This window comes from Eulemur rufifrons, chromosome 1 (assembly GCF_041146395.1).
Source record: "Eulemur rufifrons isolate Redbay chromosome 1, OSU_ERuf_1, whole genome shotgun sequence".
Taxonomy (NCBI): domain Eukaryota; kingdom Metazoa; phylum Chordata; class Mammalia; order Primates; family Lemuridae; genus Eulemur; species Eulemur rufifrons.
This window is the reverse complement of record NC_090983.1, coordinates 57438774-57460856: the sequence shown is the minus strand read 5'-3', so window position 1 is coordinate 57460856 and position 22083 is coordinate 57438774. Positions and strand designations below refer to the sequence as shown.

At 39.8% G+C, this 22083-nt stretch overlaps 1 protein-coding gene across 2 annotated transcripts in view; it reads left to right on the top strand.

Annotated features, from left to right (window-relative positions):
* The window catches only part of CERS6 (ceramide synthase 6), a 261277-nt gene that overhangs the window by 176854 nt on the left and 62340 nt on the right, over positions 1 to 22083 (top strand). For both annotated transcript variants that reach the window (XM_069494452.1, XM_069494528.1), the window contains exons 5-6: positions 17672 to 17722; positions 21096 to 21188. In XM_069494452.1, coding sequence (XP_069350553.1) covers positions 17672 to 17722; positions 21096 to 21188 — 144 coding nt within the window. The remainder of the gene's footprint in view (positions 1 to 17671; positions 17723 to 21095; positions 21189 to 22083) is intronic.

Sequence of the window (22083 nt, the reverse complement as noted above, 5' to 3'; positions counted from 1 at the left end):
GAAGCATTCCAAAAATACAAAAAAAGATAAAAAGGGACCTAGTTCTACTTGGTATATTCTATCTGCATAGATAGGTTGGTCAGTGATATACTGTGGCTACCTGGCTGTCTAGTTTTTGTTTCTGTGTAAACAGAGAAATAATTTGAGATTAGGTTTTCAATATCATGCCAGTTTCATTAATTACCCAGTCTTTCTCTGTCTCATTGATTTTTAAGGGCTCTCTTAATTCATTGAGAGGGAAGCTTTACCTTATATTCTGCAAACCTTTCCTGTATTGCTGGTTCAGCTGCTTGATATAGTTCACTTGCCTTAATCTATCTTATATCTTGCAACTCCTCCCTCCAAAAAAATGATTACACAATTTGGGAGGATTAGAGGCTGGGAAAACAGCAAGACTGGCTTGATTATAATCAGAAACTGATTATCAGAACTTAACTGCCTGAAGATCAGTTCCTACTTTGTAATTAACTCAGCAGCTCAAAGGAAAATTTCTCTGTCCTAATTAGAAGATAAATAATATATAAGGATGTTCCACTCATTTAAAGGGTATAGTTTGATCAATTGTCTTATTATTATAGTATTGAGTAATGATAAACCAAATTGTGATTCCCTTTTGAATTTTAATATGTGAAAGTAGCTTAAAAGAAAGGAAAGGTAATTATTTTCCTAAACTATCAATTTTTCATCAGTGTTTAATTCAGAAAATTTTAATATTTAATATTGAACATAATATAAAAGTTGAGCCTCACAGAGGACACATTGGGAAGCAGTTACTCAGTTGATGAGTTTTATTCAAACATTACCAAATTGGGTGAAATGAGCTTTTTATTGTCCTGATTACTAATAATGCTCTGATTGTGTTTAATAAGAGTGACTTAATATGTCAGTGATTCAGAAAGTCTAAATAGCAGTAGATGATTAGGGTTCCTACAAAAAGAAGAAAAGGAGAGGTCTCCCTACGATATGGGGTTTCCATTCTTGGAGTCAGAGTCAGCACCATGGTCAGAGCATGACACATCAGGATTTGTCTTTGGGGAGGAAAAAAGATGATGACAAAAGAGGGTGGTGAAATTTAGGGCTTGAAGAGACCCTAGAAATTATTCAGTCCAACTCCTAACTTCATGCATGAGTAGCCGATGGGTGACTTGTCTTACCCAGGGTCACACAGCTGGTTAATGGCAGGCTAAGGCCTGAGAGTGGGGCTCCTGTGCCTTCCTGGTTCTCCACTATTTCTGCTCTTTAGTAATTGCAGGGCTTGGGAAATAAAGGAACTTTATCTCTCTACTTCTTGATTCCCCTGCCTTTCATAAAAATGGTGTTTTCTATTTATATAATGTTGCAGATATTTGGCTGCTTTGCAGATGTCTGAATTTTGCATTTTACTGCAGCATTCTTTTTTTTTTTTTTTTTTTTTTTGAGACAGAGTCTCACTCTGTTGCCCAGGCTAGAGTGAGTGCCGTGGCGTCAGCCTAGCTCACAGCAACCTCAAACTCCTGGGCTCAAGCAATCCTCCTGCCTCAGCCTCCCGAGTAGCTGGGACTACAGGCATGTGCCACCATGCCCGGCTAATTTTTTTCTATATATATATTTAGCTGTCTGTATAATTTCTTTCTATTTTTAGTAGAGATGGGGTCTCACTCTTGCTCAGGCTGGTCTCGAACTCCTGAGCTCAAATGATCCGCCCACCTCGGCCTCCCAGAGTGCTAGGATTACAGGCGTGAGCCACCGCGCCCGGCCCAGCATTCTTAAATAATGATAGCATAATACAATTTTTTTCTTTTAATATATTCACTCCTATAAAATATGTTTTCCATGGCCATATATGGCCATTTCTAGACAGAAGATTACTGGCAGTTTCTCCTAGGATATGAGTTTAGGAAATATAGCACTGTTTATATTTAATATGTTTGGATTCATGATTCATATGATGTGACCTATTACTTGTAAGGTTTTCAGATGTAGTACACAGACATGGTGACAAGATAACAATTTTAAAAAACAAGTTAAATTTCATATGCAAGAGAAGTCAAGCCTAGAGTGCTCAATATTTTTAAAAGAGAAGGAGGGAGATGGGCTTTTCAACCTTTTCTTATATAATTTCTTTACAATGTCATCAGGAAGATGATTTTTTTAAGTAGATAGACCTTAGCTCAAGGTAAATGCATTTCAAAAAATCGATGACTTGCGAAAATTCCGAAGGTCGCTTAGCTGTATTGTCTCAAAGGCCAATCCATATTCTCTGCCACAGCTAAGGACTGTCTAATTAAATGCTCTGTATTGCTAACCTCAACAGAAAGTCTTCCCCCACTCAACCTGATTTGACTATGGCTTTGGGATTCTAGATACTTATTTTGGCTTTGGCTGGGAAGGTTGCGGGAAGGTATGCATCAGACACTCTTGATGTGACTTTGCTCATGCTGAATATTGTTTACTTGGCGAATGTACTGGAAGGAACTCACATCTTGAGAATGAGGGCCATCACTGTATGTGTGTTGAATTGGTCAGGATGAAGCACTACTACTGCAGAGAAACTCAGCAGCACAGCGGCTTAAAGGGCGAAGAAGTTAGTTTCTGCCTCCCGTAACAGCTCCAGTACAGTGGCCTAGGTCAGCAGAGCGGCTCTGCCCCACGTGGTCTTCAGAGACGGATTCATTTCTTTTTGTTGACTTGCCATCCTTGCAGCAGTGGTTCTCAAAGTTTTTGATTTCAGGACCCCTTTACTCTTGTAACAATTATACAGGATCTTAAATAGCTTTTGTTTATGTTACTGATATTGTCACATCTGTTGATATTTATTGTATTACAAATTAAAGCTGAGGAATTTTTAAAACCTTATTTAAAAATAACAATAAATCCTTTACATGGTACCATAGATGATATTTGAAGAAAAATAACCATATTTTCTAAAACAAAAAAAAAGAGACTTTTGTAGTTCTCTTTAATATATAATTTAATAGAAAAGAACTGGATTCTCATTTCTGTTTCTACATTCAGTCTGTTGTGATGTGTTGCTGTGGCTGAAGAAAATCTCTACTTAAGATACATAGTTGGGTAAGGTAGAAGTATCTTTTTTTTTTTTTTTTTGAGACAGAGTCTCACTCTGTTGCCCAGGCTAGAGTGAGTGCCGTGGCGTCAGCCTAGCTCACAGCAACCTCAAACTCCTGAGCTCAAGCGATCCTCCTGTCTCAGCCTCCCGAGTAGCTGGGACTACAGGCATGCGCCACCATGCCCGGCTAATTTTTCCTATATATATTTTTAGCTGTCCATATAATTTCTTTCTATTTTTAGTAGAGGTGGGGTCTCGCTCTTGCTCAGGCTGGTCTCGAACTCCTGAGCTCAAACGATCCGCCCACCTCGGCCTCCCAGAGTGCTAGGATTACAGGTGTGAGCCACCGCGCCCGGCCGGTAGAAGTATCTTAATAGTGTTTTCCAGAACACTATAAATATTCTTCTTTAGTACCACAGCAAAACTCGAGTGGTCCTCTCGTTAATGTCAGTCACCATTTTGAACACTCTCGTTAATGTCAGTCACCATTTTGAACACTCTCGTTAATGTCAGTCACCATTTTGAACACAGTTAACATTAACATCCGTTAACCTATCTTTTCCTATGGCTATTTCACCCACACGTGATATTTTAACCTTATGAGTTGGTCATTTTTGAAATTACTAGTTCACTGAGTTTTGGAGTTCTTAAAATGTTTACACAAGTCTTTATAGAATATCAAAAATACACATTTGTTAATGTTTTCACCAGTCTCCTCAGAAAAATTTTTAACCATTGGGAAGATGTTAGACTCACAGTGGCCTATAAAAATACTAATAGTATTTGCTTGATGGCTTGAATTTTATCCTTGGCAACAAATAATGTCATTTGATTTTGTTTTTGAAGTGTTCATTTTTGAAAAAATGTCTACAAGGACTCAATTCAGAATAACCACACCTTGTCAGTGGTACTTCTGTATAAAAATGGAGTTTTGTGAAAAAGTGCCTAGTTCAGCCTGAACCCAAATGAGAATCACACAAATGCTTTCCCTCAGGACTCCTGTCATACATTGTCTTGCCTCGGTAGTGCATGAAGTTATTTTTCTTCAGATGTCATTTATGGTCCCATGTAAAGGATTTATTGTTATTTTTAAATAATGTTTTAAAAATTCCTCATGTGCACTTCTCATTTCATCACTCGGATGCGTACTCAAGGGTAGAGCTTTAACGAAGTTAATGATTTTTGCTGCTTTGTCAGGGATAGTCTTAAGTGAAACTCTTTCTTTCTAACTGTGCCTGTCTGGTGGTGCAGAATACAGTGACTACTAGTGCAGTACTGTGCCGCTGTCTAGTTTCACGCTAAAGCTTTTGTACCATCTGTACAAATATCAGCACAGTGGAAAAGGCAAATGGCCTACTGTCTTATTGTTATTATGAAGATAGTTTTGACCTCAGAGTGCCCTGGAAGTGTCTCAGGGACCCCCAGGAATCTGCAGGTGGCACTCTGAGAACAGCTGCTTGAGGTACTGTCAGGCAGGGTGAGGCTGGCTCCCTACCTTATGTGGGCTCACGCTGGCCGAGAAGGGAAGAGAAGGGAAGGACGCTGAGAAGCAGCGTCCAGCCGGGAAGTCACGCCTCCAGCTATAAGTCTTTTACCTTGGAACAAGGGGAGAACAAGATTTTGGCTCACAACTAACAAGCCTTTGTGGGGAACATAAACAGCCAATTTCCACTCACATTTCATCCTTTTAAGCTCATCGTTTTGCTTTTTGACATATGTTCTCTATGTCCGTATCATTATCTTTCTCTCCGCCCTGAATAAATGTTCAATATAGGAACAAGAAGACCTGTTTATACATGGTAATTGCATTTTTATTGCCAGCCCTCCATTTCTGGTGAGGGCTGGTGGCCTCGAGGAGGTGGCATGGCTCCGGGAGCCCTTATGAATCCCCGTGTGGATCACACAAGACTCTTTAGACTTTTTGTGTTAGTCACTAATTGGAACAACAGTATACAGCCCAATTCCTTGGAAAAATTTTTATTTTTATATGGTTAAAAATAGACTCTCCATGATCCAGCAATTCCACTGCTGGGTATATATCCAAATGAAAGGTTATATACCCAAGGATATCCAAAGTCAGAAACATCTGCACTCCCATGGTTATTGCAGCAATATTCAGATTGTCCAAGATGTGGAATCAACCCAAGTGTCCATCAACAAATGAATAGATAAGGAGAATTTGGTGCATATACACAATGGAATACTATATGGCCAGAAAAAATAATCCTGTCATTTGTGACAACATGGATGAACCTGGAGGACATCACATTAAGTGAATTGAGCCAGACACGGAAAGACAAATGCCACATGATCTCACTCATGTGGAATCCTAAAAAAAAAAAAAAAAAAAAAAAAAAGTTTATCATAGAAGCAGAGAGAACAGAACAGTGGTTGCCAGAGACTGGGGAGGGGAAAGGTAAGGGGAAGATGGAGAGAGGCTGGCACTGGGCAGAAAGTTACAATTAGATAGGAGGAATAAATTCTGGCATTCTATTGCAAAGTAGGGTGAGTATGGTTAACAGTAAGGTATTCTATATTACAAGATAGCTAGAAGAGAAGCTTTTAAATGGTCTCACCACAAAGCAACAACAAATGCATGAAGTGATAAATACACTAACTACCCTAATCTGGTCATTATAAGATATATATATATATGTATGTATCAAAATGTCAAAGCTTACCCTGTAATATGTACAATTACAATGTGTCAATTAAAAATAAAGAGACTCTATATGCATCCATATGTTTCTATCAGGGGATCTTAACAATGAATTCTCTCCTCTCTCTCTCTCTCCCTCCCCCCTTCTCCCCATCTAGCCGTGGCTCCCATTCTTCATCTTTCTCTTTTTCTTTCTATTTGACAAAACTGTATCTTGAAATACATGAAAATGAAATTAATGAAAAGGAGTCATTTGATGGGAAAATATTGTGCAGGGAGGCCAGTGCCTGGCTCACGCACAGCCGGGGCATGCCGGAGAGAAGCTTGAGGTCATGTCCTTTGCCACCACGGTCCCTTCTCTTTACAGCGTTTATGAGGTTTACGGTGAGCTCCTCACACGGCAGCGCCCGAACGCACAAGTGGGTCTCATAGTGTGCCTGACCTTCAGAGGGGCCCAGTAAATACCAGTTTACTTTTTCATCTTGCCTCTGTCCGCTGATTGGCAGTTGTTCTTATTTAGGAGCAATATCCTGTGACCTGCTGCCTTCTGTGTACTTAAAATTCTTTTTAAAAGTTGATAATTGATTAGGAAAATCAATACCAAAGAACATGATACCACAGGGAAACAAAATAGGCACTTTTAAAACATTGAAAGCTATTTATGGACTACAAACTTTTGCAAGAAGCTGGAGTTCCATAGAATGGACGACTCCCATCTGCTCAAAATGATTTCTGGAGGCAGAAAGTTGGCAAACAAGAGCCTGGAAGACCAGACACGTGGCAGAAAGGCAGAGGGGTGGAGCTGGGATGCCAGACAGGGGCCTGAGCAGTTCAGGCGTGGAGATACGATGAATAGACTGTACAACACAAGGGGGTTGCCTGGGGAGGGCAGGGGATGCTTGTTGGGAAGAATGGACTCAGTCTTGCCTGGTCACAGTGGACAGCCAAGCGAGCAGGAGCTTGGAAAGCCCAGCAGAGGCATTTGACCTTAGTTGGAAACCAGGAGGAGGTTTTTGATTGTTTTTCCTCTGGAGAGTGATGCAAAGAAAGGGGTGATTAGGGAAAAAGATGTTGTTAGAGATAGGACTTGGTCCTTCAAACAAAAGGAAGTACATGTTCTTCCTTCCATTTGCCCGTTCCTGTCCTGCATCTACTGACTGACTACCTTCTGCTTGTCTTTCTGTCTTCAACTACCATGGCATGTCCTAGTGGAGCCTTCCCCTCTCACCCCACCCTCCCAGGCTGCTGTGGGTTGAATGCACCCCCTCCAAAGTTCAGGTGTTGCCCTTTGATAGTGTTAAGAAATGGGGCTTTGGCTGGGCATGGTGTCTCAAGCTTGTAATCCTAGGTCTCTGGGAGGCTGAGGTGGGAGGATCGATTGCTTAAGGCCAGGAGTTTGAAATCAGCCTGAGCAAGAGTGAGACCTTGTCTCTACTAAAAAACAAAAGAAATTAGCTGGGCATTGTGGTGCTTGCCTGTAGTCCCAGCTATTCGGGAGGCTAAGGCAGGAAGATCGCTTGAGCCCAGGAGTTTGAGGTTGCTGTGAGCTAGGCTGATGCCGTGGTACTCTAGCCCGGGCAACAGAGCCAGACCCTGTCTCGAAAAAAAAGTGGGGCATTTAAGAGGCGATTAGGCCATGAGGGCTCTTTCTTCCTTAATGAGATTAAGGCTCCTAGGGCCTTCATGTGGCATTTGGGTAGCTTGTCCTTTTGCCTTTGGCCATGTGAAGATGCAGCAAGAAGGCCCTCCTTCACTAGACCAAATGCTAGCACCCTGATGTTGGACTTCTAGCCTCCAGAACTGTGAGAAGTAACTTTCCGTTCTTTATAAATTACCCAGTCTGTAGTATTCTGTTATAGCAGCACAAAATGGACTATGATGGTGTCTTTTTGTGTACTACCTCCATGCATCTTGTGTTATACCTGTAGCTAGTAATGTAATTGTTTTGTTTACCCAGGGGCTGGAAAGTTCCCTGAGAATGGAGCATTTGTTTATTGTATCTTCATGCCTAGCAGAGTACCTGATTCGTGGCAGCTACTCTGTAAATACTTGAAGGAGTGTGTGAATGAGGAGGGTGCAAAAATGTTAGCACAAAGAGATTAGGGCCTAGGCACAGTGGTTTAGAAGTAGTAAGGAAGGGGTTGATGGGGATCTTGGAAGGTGAGAGTAGGTAGGTAGAGTGGGTGGCCAAATGATTCATTATCACTGTAATGAATGCAAGCTTTTATTCTGTCTTATTTAGTCATCTTATTTAATTTTTCCCTCATTCTACTTTCTCTTAATTTGAAACTTAGAAAAAAAAATTAATGATTTCTTTATCCTTGAAATATCACCATCAATATATATATATAAAATATTCCAAAGGCAGCTGTTTCCTGTGCTAGCTTTTAATTTAAAGTTAATTAGAATTATTGAATAACTTGAGAGTAGCAGTGTGTTATTAATACTATTAATGTTTGTAAACATAGAGCAAATGTGTTTTTTTACTATTCTCATATTTTTGCTTTTATTTTTAATTGACACAATATATATTCATGGGGTACAGTGTGATATTTTGATACATGTATATACAATGTGTAGTGATCAAATCAGAGTAATTAACATGTCCATCACCTCAAACATTTATCATTTCTTTGTGTTGGGAACATTTAAAATCTATTCTTCTAGATATTTTAAAATATACCTTAAGGTGTTATTTATAGTCACCACAGTGGTTTAGAATACTAGAACTTATTCTTCCTATCTAGCTGTAATTTTGTATCTGTTTTCTAGCCTCTGGCTACTTCCTGGGTACCCTTCCCAGCCTCTAGTAACAACTATTCTGTTCTCTACTTCTATGAGATCAACTTTTTTAGCTTGTACATATGAGTGAGAACCTATGGTATTTGTCTTTCTGTGCCTGGCTTATTTCACTTAACATTAACTTACATGAACTTGTCTTCTTTTTATTATTCAGATAAGACTTGTTCATTTCAGAAAAATTATAGATATGACAATATATAATTTAATAGTAATATACAAATGTAAGAAAATAAAAGGCACCTGAGATGAACGTAACTCAGAGATCATCATTAAGTAACTTTTGGTGAATATACTGCCAGGCATTTTTAATGTGTGTGTCTGTGTATGTGTGTGTATCTGAATACATACCTACTTTAAACATAAGGTACACTGCACTGTGTACTCTGCTTATAGTTTGATTATAATTTAAAATATGAGTGTGCCTGTTACATTGTCTTAGCCCATCTGATTTTAGCACAGCTGTGGTGAATAGTTCTATGCACCTTTGACAGTGTCCCACACGACTTACAAGCTGGGCTATATTTCTGCTCCACTTTCTTCAGGGCTGCAAAGTCCCCTAGACACAGGAAGATACAACCTAGAAATATGGGGGAATTAATACTGTAACCCCTAACCAATGGGAGATGGGAGTTGGTGGATAAATGTCCCAGCATCCCTGCCCTGTGTTAGGCCAGTTATGAGACACATGCCACCTGGCTCTGCAGGGACTCCCCAGGGGGATTGAAATGCAGTTACCTGCAGCGGTAGCCAGTTCAGTCCTGAAAACCATATTGGATTCTCTCCCTCAGGGTCTGCTTCCAGAACATCCCAAACTAGGAAAATGTCAACCTCATATTATTGAACAATTTGATTTATTTCAATTTTTTATTATTGGAAAAAGAATTGTGATGAATATCTGTGTATTAATGTCTTTATGTATGGGCCTAGTTAATTTTTTTTTTCCAATAAGTGTTGGGTCAAAGGTATGTACATTTTAAAGGCTCCTGATATATGTTACCAAATTACCCTTTGGAAAGGTTATTCCAGTTTGCAGAGTGTTGGTTTTCCTATAAGTGTATAAGTGACCTTTGGGTATTAACCTTTTTAAATATTTGCCAGACTCTTGGATAAGAATTGTCTAGTTTTAATCTGTAATTTTCACATGTGCTTTCAGTCACATAAATTTTTGTTTAATGTGTTGCCTGTTTATAACTTCTCCCATTTTTCTCATCAGGTAGTTAAATGTTTTAATCAATTTTTATGAGCTCTTTCCATATTAGAGATATTAATCCTTCATTGTATGTCATAAATTGTTTCCCTAAATTGTCTTTTGACTAATTTTGTGCTTCTTAATAGCCACTCTCATTGGCTTCATTACCAAATTCTATTATACATTGGCCTGCATATCTCTTGCACTCTGTGTTGACATCCTCACCATTTTCTCCTCCCTGTAGGTCTTTGCACCTCATTTTCTATCATCTTCTTGTCTTTCCTACGTCCAGTTTCTTTACCCTAATTCCTATTCTAAGTATGGAATTGATTAGTCTGTTCCGCTTTGGCGTGATTCTCACTGGGAGTGGAGGAGAGTCCACATCAGGATGGACAGGAGAGGTGGCCTTCAAGCTCCATGTTCCCCAGACTCTTGAGAAGCACAGCCATAGTGTCACTGTGACTGCCGTGTGTGTGGAGCCCCTCGACTGAGCAGAGGCACGAAAAGTTGAGTACCATTGGCTGAAAGGTTTAAGAAGGCATGGGGATGCCACGCACATTTTCCTTCTCTTTGTTTCTAGGTTAAAACTCTCTTAGGGCCTTTCTCCAAAACACACCTGCTTATGTATGCTTGGCAGATCTGCAAATTACTTTTGCAATTGATCTCAGAATGTGCTGAAGGCACATGCTAGACCAGTTCTAGAACACCAGCATCCTTTGTAAAGCCTGATCGATATGAAAGGCTACTATTTTTATATAGCGCCATGGGGGTCACCTCCAAATTGCATTTCCACATCAGAAGAGCTTTCAAAGCTAAGGCAGATGCCACAGGCCTCTAGGGAGGGGTTACTACTGTACTTTGTAGGTTTATAGTCATATGTCTGCTGGCCCAGGAAAGGGAGAAAGGGTGACTCTTGTGTTCTGGGAGTGCTCTAGTGCGCCTAGCTACTAATCAGCAGCTTCTTCAGCCGAGAGACTTCTGGCTTCCTTCTTTTCACCCCCAAAACAACTTGTTTATACGTTTTTAAACTAACAACACATGAAAAATTTCTTTGCATTCTGACTTATTTTACAGTGTGTATTAAATTAAAACTGTGGATTATCATCTCAAATTGATTTTAAATTCATTTAAATTACAGTTGAATGTTTCTTAAAAGGATCTTACATGTGTTTATAATAATATTAACATAGATGTTGAGCATTTAAAAATACACATGAAAAGAGAAATAAGCAAGGATATTGAGAGGCAATCACAGTTGCTGTGACTCAGCTTTAGAATTAGATCTCAGCTTCCCAAAACCAAGGTAGAAAGGTAACAGTGGAGCAACGTAATTCTCACTTGGCAAGAAGAAACATTGCTAAGCCTTCACAGAAAAGAAGTATTTCCTTACCGTGGACTAAATTTTGAAGGAAAAATAGCATGTGAAACTTACACATTGGACGTAAGGTGAATATTTCCAGTATAAGTTCGTTGCAGATATGGAAACATTTTTTTTTTTTACTTCCTACAATAAATTGTCAATATAAGAAAAAGGTATAATGTTTAAATATAACCTTGAGTTTTTTCAGAGTAGTTTTAGTGAAAGTGCTTTCAGAGTAGTTCAGAGATCTGGCTTTCTGGTATTTTTGAACATAATCTAAGGATCCCTATATTTAGAACTAAACTATTTAGAGAACAGATGTCTCTTAGACTACTTCCCGTGACTGTTAGTTGTATCAGCTGGGCTTTGTGAAAGCCAGGTAAGAGTTTTAATGGAAATATTATAACAAAGGATGAAATTTACTTCTAAGATGCTGACTTCAGATGAAGACCCACACACCTTTCACATCTTTGAGGCAACAAAATGTCTTTAATACTTTATATGATTCATATTCTTTTATTAAATCAAAGAAACTATTATTCAGGGGCAGTTACATACTGATTCTTGGAGAAAAAAGTCTATATGTGTATTTATATTTTTATTTAACCATTTATCACTTGGTTAACCAGGCATCCTCTCCTCTGGCTTCAAAATCTGTCATCTCTTTAGGCTTGCATTGACATGATTATTCCAGATGGTAAAATAAAAGTGATCAGACCTGATGTATTGTTTTGAGTTCTGTTCACAATGAAATCTCCATAGTACAGCTGATTTCAAAAGAAAAAAAACCTGATAAAAGAGTAGATTTACAGTTGAGCCCATGTAACAAGTGACACAGAAGCAGGTGGAACAGATGCAGCTGAAATACAACTCAGCCGTGCACCAGGCAGTGTTTGTACCGCCTGAGTTTGCCTGCAAGGCCCTGAATGATGTGAGCTGAGCCCAGGTGCCACCCCTGACACTGGCCAGGACCTGGGACCAGGGAGCCTCCTGGGTGCCTGGGCCATTCCAGCCCTGGACCAGACCTGCCAGCGCTCACCCAGCAACCAAGCGTTGCAGGCCCCACGATGCTGCGGCGGACTGTCTACATTCTCTCTCTGTGGCATTCAGCTGCCAAGCCTATCCCAGCTGTGTACAGCACCATCTCTCTGCTTTTATTTCCCCCTCACTCGCCAAACACATGTATTTATAACAGAAAAAAAAAAAGTCTTCTCTACCCTTCTCTTTAAAAAAAATATAGAATAGATAGCACTCAAATCTTACACGTATATGGTTAAAATGCAAATGAAGGCTTCAGGGTGACTTCCAACAGTGCTTCTGGCCTCCCTCCTGGTGCTGGGGCCAGGTTTGCTCAGGGTAAGAAGGGCCTCAGATGCCTCCCCTGGGGCCCTATTATTGATGGCTGTTCTTGCTACTGAGTTGTCTCAAGTGATGTGTCTGGGAGCAGATGTTCCCAATGTAGTGAAAAATCCCATTATATATTGTGGTTTAGATTGAGAATATTTTAGAGGTAATTTCTTATCCACTGTGACATGGCCTGTCTTAGTCTTACTCAGACATTTTATAAATCTTCTTAAATTGAAGTTAGTTGTGCCATTTAATAGCTGTTAGGACCATTTGTGAAGAGTTGTGTTATGATGCTGTGTTAGCTGGGGCTACCATGACAAAATGCCACATACTATAATAGGTGGCTCAAACAACAGCAATTTGTTTCTCACAGTTCTGGAGACTGGAAGTTCCAGATCAGGTCCAGCGGGGATCAGTGTCTCGTGAGGGCCCTGCTTCTTCACTGCAGTCGTCACATGGCCTTTCCTCTGAGCATGCAGAGAGAGGGAGAGAGAGATTTCTTTTTTTAAAGCCACCACCTCTATCAGTTTAGGACCTCACCCATATGACCTTATTTAACCTTAATTACCTTCTAAAGGCGCTATCTCCAAATACAGTCATGTTGGGGATTAGGGCTTCAACACATGAACTTTGGGGGAACACAGTTCAGTCCATAGCAGATGCAAGAAAAAAAAAATGTTGATACAATTTCTGTTGACCAAGGAGGAAAAAAAGTGGGAAATAAGCCTTGAGGGGTCTTGTCAGTGATGGATAACCATGGAGCTCTTCGATAATAAGAGGCCTGATTACCCATCTGGACATGTGGACTGTTCTGTAGATTACAGGCTGTGGAGGTCCTTTCTAACCCTAAAATTCAGGGTTTTTAGGTAACAACTCATTTGGGGGAATCTATTCCAAGTGCCTATGATGTTTTTCTTTCATTACTCATTCTCTGTCACCCAGAGTACCTAGGGGAAGGCACAGTGGAAGAGCCTAGCTGGCCTGGATTGACTTCTACCTTCTCTACTTACCAGCTGGAGAGCCTTCAATTAATCACTGTGCCCCTCTGAGATTGTTTCTTTGTCTACAAAATAATGATACCTTGAGAGAGAGACATATCTCTTTTATATATATAGTGAGAACATAGGCTGTACTATATAATATATATTATATATGTATTTTTTATATATTATATATTTTATATATAAAAAGACCCAGGGCTGATAGGAGACCTCTGACTTGAGCCTCCACAGAAATTTCAATCTCGGGGCCAAAGGTGACTGCTCCAGTTTTCATTATCTCCCTCTCTTGAGAATGGAAAAAGGGTGAGAGGAATTCATGCACATGAATTTTTAGGAGTACTGTCCCAAAGTGGCGCACACACACTCTGCTCGCATCTCTTCCACCAGAGCTTAGGCATATGGTTATATCACACAGGGACGCCAGGTGAGAAGCACTGTCTCTAGCCATTGTCTCACCAGCAATAGTTATTCTGCCTCAGATGATTATTGTAAAGAGAAGAAATAATTCATTAATTCATTTATCTACATTTAATTGTGAAATATCGTAATAAAGTGTTTAGCAAGGTGCCTTGTATGTGGCAGATACCAAAAAGATGGAATGACCCTTCTTACTTTCCCCTGGCACCTTGCTGCTGGCCAAGTACGGTCCATGGTCTGATGGCATCGCTTCACCTGGCAGGTTTGGAAATGCAGAACTCCATCCCCCAGGCCAGACCTACTGAATGACAGCCTACATTTTAACAGTAGCAGAAGCTCCAAACTGGCATGTTCTTTGTAAATCTTTCATGGCATCTACTGGCTATGTTACTTTGATCGCTTACAATGCTGTTGTGGGAATTTAGTGAGATAATGTGTATGAAATACTTTAAATCTATAAACTGTTTTATAACATTAAGTATACATGTTTGAGGAGAAATAATGTGAAGCAGAAGTTGTTATTAGAACAACAAAATTTGAGAATCAGTGTGTTTTTAGATTTCCAACCTTGATAACACTCTGTGACATTGGCATTCTGTCTTTAGAAAATGTGCTTGAATTGCCATGCACTATCTTAAGTACAGAGCTTTTATTACTTAGGGAGATGCTAGGCCTGCCCTTCTAAATGGGGGGTTTTCAGTGTATTTTTAATCACCATTCCTCTTTTATGATGTCTAAATATTTCAGCTTTTTGTGTTCTTAATTATAGTACTATCCTTTAATGTGTGTGATTAAATATATAGATTTTGACATCAAATGAATGTGGAAATGATTCTGCAAAGAATACCTAAAAACCTGGAAAATTTTTATCAATGGAGAAAATGAATAAATGATGACTTCATGGTATTAATTTAAATTAAAGAAGCTATAACTAATGTGTTAAATTATAAACAGCCATTCAGATTTGTACACCAGCATTGAGCTGTAAGAAACCAGGAGAATCACCTTCTCATGGACTTCAGTGTTCTCATCTGTAAATTGGGAAAGCGATTTGTTCTGTCTCATAGTGTTTTAGGAGCATAACATGAGATCCTAGAAAGATGTATTATGTGTATAGAAGGTGATGTTAATATCCAGTGTTGTCACAGTGAGGGTATATGTGAACATGTACATGAGAGAACCTCTTATTAAAATGTTTGACAAGCTTGCAAGCTGAGCCAGGGCCCTGGTGGCTCCATCAGACTCCCAGTGTCTAGGCCTTTGCTCTTGCCCCCAGGTGGGCAGGAGCCCAGGGAGAGGCAGACACTCGTCTGTTTGTGCAGGTCAGCCAGGTGTCAGGCACACAGTGAAAGCAGGTCGAGGTGATGCACATCTGCACTCAGGGAAAAGCCTGGGTTTTAGAAGAAAACTAATCAGCCAAAAAGCTCACAGAGGAAGGGAAGCTCTGAATTACGGATTTTTCAGGGTCACTGAGAGTTACACCTGTGTTCTCCTGCCTGTCGCTAGGCTAGGCGGGGTGGCCACAGTGAAAGAGATAACTGCTGCATCTTTAGGGGCAGGCACATACATGCCCTATGGGCTCAGGACCGATAAATCCAGAAAAACTACCAGGCCTTGCATTTTTTTTCTGTATTCCTTTTCATTAGCATTCAGCAAATGAATGCTGAACTGTCAACTTGGGAGTAGATGCTGGGCTGGTAAACATGTGCAAATGACATAACCTGAGTTCCCTCAGGGAACTCAGGGACTTTCAGCTGAGGTAACGGGCAACGTTATGAGAGAGAAAGGTAATAACTAACATTGGTACTGTAAAATAGATTTTGGTGCCTTGTACCCACGTTATAAAAACATGCATCTATATGGGTGTTTAAAATAAAACTGTATTTATATTATGTAGAAAAAATGAGCTATACATCAAAATGTTAACAATGATGAGAACTTAAGTTATTTTTATCTGTTCTTTTCTATGTTTTATATATCTTCCTCAGTAGACACATATTGTTTATATAACCATAAAAATACAGTAACAAACTTTTGAAGCCTCCAAAGTATTTGAGAGAAGTGGAGGAGACAGACACACCTACAATTCAGATACTCGTGAAGTTACGTGCAGGGACAGCACATGATGCAGATAGTTTTGAATGGGAAGCACATGGCCAAACCAGGACCAGAGTTAAGATCTCAAAAAGGAAAGTAAATGAATAGTATTAAATACTCAAATGAAAGGGAACTATAAAGATTCTGGGACACTTTTAGGTTAAGGGAATGGCATGGCTTTTGACTCCAGTCTGGCTCCCTCCACTGAGGTCTGGTTAGGTTTTATCAGACTCCGGGACAGGGTGCACAGTGATTACGTTTGGGTTTGGGACCAGTCTGCATTTGATTTTCAGCTCTGGCACTGCCTATCTATTTAACAGTTATTTGTGGGCAGTTACAGACTCAGGGGCTCCATTTACCTATCTATAAAATACTAGTAGCTACTGTAGGGATTAAATGAGTTAATATGTATAAGATATTATACATATGAGTTAATATGTATAAGATATACCTTTAAAAGTGCAGGGGACATAGGGAAGGCTCAACATACACCAGCTGCATGAAGCTAAGCGGCCTCATCCCATGGTACAGGGCTGAGGAGGATGTTGGGGAATTAAGCATAAGAAATACACATTTGTGTATCAAGTGTATATGGATATATACCAGAAAGTGCTGATAGCTGTACATTAGGGATGTAAAAGAATTACAAAGTTAAAAAAAAATATGAGAAAGTTTGTGACAGTACTATTGGATGATTCAGCTATCTGTTTAAATCTAAACCAGTCCCTCCCTGGTGATCACAAATGTTTGGAATCTGTGTGTACGCTTAGATTTTCTATCAGATTATACTTTGTTGTAAGGTAAGTAATTGCTCTCAAATTAAGAATGATTGCTTTGTCATAAAAAGATTTTTTTTTTTTTTTTTTTTTTGAGACAGAGTCTCACTCTGTTGCCCAGGCTAGAGTGAGTGCCGTGGCGTCAGCCTAGCTCACAGCAACCTCAAACTCCTGAGCTCAAGCGATCCTCCTGTCTCAGCCTCCCGAGTAGCTGGGACTACAGGCATGCACCACCATGCCCGACTAATTTTTTTTCTATATATATTTTTAGCTGTCCATATAATTTCTTTCTATTTTTAGTAGAGATGGGGTCTCGCTCTTGCTCAGGCTGGTCTCGAACTTCTGAGCTCAAACGATCCGCCCACCTCGGCCTCCCAGAGTGCTAGGATTACAGGCGTGAGCCACCACGCCCGGCCATAAAAAAATCTTAACCACAGGTCAGGGGTGGTGGCATGTGCTATGAGGTTTGATCTAAGGTGTCCTACTGAAATAAATGTACCTGCATGTCATGGAACCCTAGAGAAGGCATGTGTATTGTTGCTTTGTAAACATTGAGTCTAAGGAGTTTCACGGTCATTTGTACTGTCAGCATTGTTTATTGATCAATAAACAGTGAGGTGGAGGATTTGCATCTGGTTTCTGCGAGACCCCTGCAGGGCTCTGCTGTTGAGGCTGGTTATATAGCAGGAATATGTACAGGTGACCAGCAAAATATAAAAAACACTAGCCAGGACACCATCCCAGGATCAGCCTGAAGCACTACCAGCTGAGTTTAGGAGATTACCCAGAGAAGATATGGTATGATACTAGTTGCTTTAATAACCTATTCCTAGTTGTTTGTAAGCCCTTCAATTCTCACATAGGTAAATTATTAAAATCCAAAAATACCGGTGCAGGAGCCTATCATAAACCTCTTTTATCCTCTTATCTGTGTTCCAAAACATGTAAGATATGTCTGTCATTTTTTTTTTTTTCAGACTCCCTGGTTGTGGAATACAAAGCACTGCTGGTACAACTACCCCTATCAGGTAAGGAGGCATTACCGTCTGGGTTTTTACACACACCACGTATCTTCCTGAAGTCAATTTCATGGTTTCAGGTGGTTCGCAACAGACCAGGCGGCCTCCTTGCCTTTTGGCCCCATTCCTGCTGACCGATGTGTGCATGACCTAGTGAGGATAGTAACCTGGATGTTCTCAATGAAGTTCAGAATCAAAGCCCAATTGCTTCAGCAGATGGAGTAAACTTGGAAAGTACATTTGCTGGAGAATAGGATGCAATCAGTTCAACAGGTGGATAATGCCTGTGCATAACAGCAGAGCTGCTTCTAATCCCTGAGGGACATCTGAAGACCTGTTGGCAGCACAGACCTGTCTCAGCAACAAGTGGGAAAACTCAAACATGGAACTGGATCAGGCACGCTGAGTTCAGTTCACTTTGTGGCTTAAGAGCAGCCTCTGAATATATAAATCAAGCGCCATTTCCTTGAGCGCAGAAAAATGGGTTTGTACCATTACACATGGATGGATTATTCCTGCAGCTAAAAAAAAGCATCATTGAAAATGAGATTAAAATTATATCCCAGCAAGGGAGCATTTAGATCTCTGCTCACTGACATTCCTTTGCATCTTTCCACGAATTTAATAATATTAGCATGGATTGTTATGGTCCCAGATCAGTTTGCATTTGAATATCAAAGCTGGAACTTTGCTAGAAATTTCTAGCTGGGAAATTTCTATAATTTCTAGGTCCATTGGGATATGTTATATAAGATGAGCAAATGCAGCTGGGTATTTTGGTGATAAAGGGATAGGCATTATAATAAGCAACTTGGATTTTTGAGTTTGGGGTTCTTTTGGGTTGTCTTTTAGAGGCATTGGCCTTTTTTGGTGTGCATGAAGTTAATGCCCTCTGTCTTCTCTGTTGCACAGTGTCATGGAGGGGGGCAGTGAGGACTAGCAAGGGATACTTCTTGGGCAAGTGCAAGGCGAAGGACACACCGAGGTGGAATTCCAGTTTGCGTTTCCATCTGTTTCAAGTAGTTTATTCAGATTAGAAAAGAATGTAAATAAGCAACAGAACGTGGTGAGCGTCCAGGGGCTATCTGATGGCGACTAAAGCAGTATTGAAACCACTCACTCAGTTTATACGATTGCAATTCTCAGGCCCAACTGCTGTTTTACTGTCTTAAATACTTGGAACGTTGTCATTAAGACTCTCTTTTTATCCTGTAATCGTATAGTGAATGGCACAATCCATGTAAATCTATTTCTAGATATTTATAAATTTCTATTTATAAAAGTACATTAAAGGCTTCTAGAGATCTGAACTGGAATGTTGGCATGGCAGCTGCTGTAATGCACCGTGTTTATGCGGTAAATTCTGTCACATGAGTGATTTTGAAACAAATGCCATATGAAATGTAATACCTACTCTTCTTCCTAATAATGTAGTCCAAAATAACTTTCACGTTTGTGGCTGGAGCTGAGAAATTGCTTATTTCTGAGAAAATGAGCTGCTTGGGCTATGGCCTAACCGGTAGCTGCAGACTGTTTCATAGCACTGTAGATTCAACGTGAAAGTTTGAGAGCCAGGTAGATACAGTTATGTTTAAAAATAGGAAGCATCTGTAGTATGGAAGGAAAGGTGCCATATGTGAGGATTCAGATCAAGATTGTCTTCTACTGTATGATCCGGAATGTAGCTCCCGAAATGTAGAACACATTTATGATCTCTTGTGGGAACGGTGGTCATCCTTGATGAAGACCATATGCTAATAAAATTAGCTGCTTTTTGTGTGTGTGTATGAGGGGAAAAACTTTGCAGTTTCCAGATGTGATCTAACTTGCCCTGATAATTCCTCTGGGCAATTTTCCCAGATGGTGATGCCAGGAGTAAAAGAATCTCATTAAAACTGAAATTTACCCTTGGCTCAAAGGGTCCTGAGCCAGGGCCCTATTTTCTAAACTTCATTGCTGCCGTATGTCTCGCCTGAATACCTATCCTTCATTGCTAATGCCTTCCGATTTTAAAAGGACAATTCAGTGGGAAATATATTCTCACTAGGAAGATATTGAGATTGATTAAAAAAAATTAATGCTTGTCTTAGTTCAGGCTGCTCTAACAGAAATACCATCAGAAGAAATCTTGTCCCTTCTTATAAGGGCGCTAATCCCATTCATGAGGGCTCTGCTCTCCTGACCTAATCACCCCCAAAGCCTCCAAATACCATCACATTGAGGATTAGGCTTCAACATATGAATATTGTAGGGGAACACAGACTTTAAGTTCATAGCAGTGCTCATGGTCACTTGGAGTTTAGGATTGCTGGTTGTAGAGTATCCTGTCTCACTGGGTGTTTTGTTGTCAAAGATCCATGAGAGGGACAACTGTTTTCCTCATTCCCATGCTTAGACTTGGTAGTTTGAGTGCCAGTTTCTCATGATAGTTGTTCATGATGTACCTCTTGGTATACAAAGCATTTAGATTTCAATTGTACTTACTATATATAGTATTTCCTTATATATAGGAGTGTGGACTTGTGTGATGAGTTTCAAACATTTTCTATTTTGATAAAGCAAGACATTGCATCACAACTCAATAAAACCAAAGTGACTCATCGAAAGTGTTTTTAAATTTTTGTTTTGATGGATTTATGGGCAAAATAAATACTCCTGACTTCCACAGCTTTTCTGAGCCTCTCCCCAACCCTGAGCCTCCAAGGCAGTTAAAGTAGGTATCCACCCCCATTTAACAAATACACTAAGGCCCAAGTTTTATACCACCCAAGCTGTGGAGCTGAAACTTGATCTCAGATTTCCTGGCTGGGTGCTTTATCTGGTGTCTCTTAGCAGCTTCTCTGGTCCCTCTTAGTTTTTAATAAATATTTTTAAATCATTCTTTTTAATATTTGTAGTACTGTACATTTCCTAATGACAAAAAAGCTTTCTGATTCATGTGAAACTTGAAACTATGCCTCAGTGACCCATATAGTACTCCATCCAGTTCCTATCATCTGCCTTCATTGTCCCTGTACTGTGGAATCTCACAACAGTTGTCCAGAGTTATTCTTTGTATATATTAGAATTTTTTTTCAAGTAGCCTAAGGAATCTTACAGATACTCACGTCAAAGGATCATAAATGCTACTGTTAAACTGAATAATGAATTGGGTCCCAACTGTTCATGCTGATTAATGCTTTTCAGGTTGGAAATGAAATAAAAGTAATGTGGATGAGAGACATCCTCAAAGTCCCATTACCTACAAAGGGAATATGGAAGGAATTGCGTCTGTGCAGGTGCAAGACTCTGTTACTTTTGAGTACGGAGCTTGAGATGTTTGGGATACAGATTTCAGTTCTCTATTAACTGTTAATTTTTCCCTTTTTCCTTTCATCCTCAGCCACTCACAACTGACCTTCACTACTATTACATCCTGGAGCTGTCGTTTTATTGGTCTTTAATGTTTTCCCAGTTCACTGATATCAAAAGAAAGGTAAGAGCAGTTATGTTATAAAGTGCTTGCAAACATGCGTCTTTAACGGCCCTTGACAGGTGGGTGGAGAGTCTCAAAGTCACTCACCTTTGTTCTCCTGGCAGCACTAGGTTAGTATTACTTGCCGCATTATTATAAAAAGTTCTCTACTTTTGTTTGTGCTGTTCTGTATTTTGTTCCTATTGTCTTTTTACTCTTCCCAAAACCCCAGTGTTCTTTTCTCCTTAAAAAAAATATACAGCAACGAATCCTGACAGCTGTTCTCTCAATCTGATTCCTAAATTCCTCTGTTCCAAATTTTAAAAAAAAATTTATTTGTAGCTCCTGGGGAAGAGTAAAATCTCAGTGTTTCAGCCCTACAAAATGAATTCCCCAATTAAAGGGTTATCTCGTATCAAAATATGTCACAGAAATGCAACATTCCTAAATAAACCGTGATCTGGTTTTCACCCCTCTCTTCCGCTGGAATTGCTTTTGCTGAGGGTACCCATGACCTCCTAAGTGTTAAATCCACTTATTCTGGTTTTCATCCTACCAGCTTCTGGGCAGAATTGGCACTTTTGTCTCTTCACTGCTTATTTTTTCCATTAACACCATTTTCTCAAGATTCCCATATTTGGATTAATCCTTCAGGTTGTCTTGCTGGCTTCCATCTTAATGCCCCATGCTCTACATGTTGGGGTACACCAGGGTTCTGGACTAGAGTTAGAGGGTGCCATTGCTCTGCATGATCAAGCTTATAACTCCTAACACTTCCAGCCACAGTTTATTAGTTACTTACCAATAACTCCCAAATGTTTCTCATCTGCCTAGATTCTCTCTCTGGGTCCATATTTCCACATCTCTAATCACAAATATTAATAATAGTATAAGTTGAACATCCCTAATCCAAAAA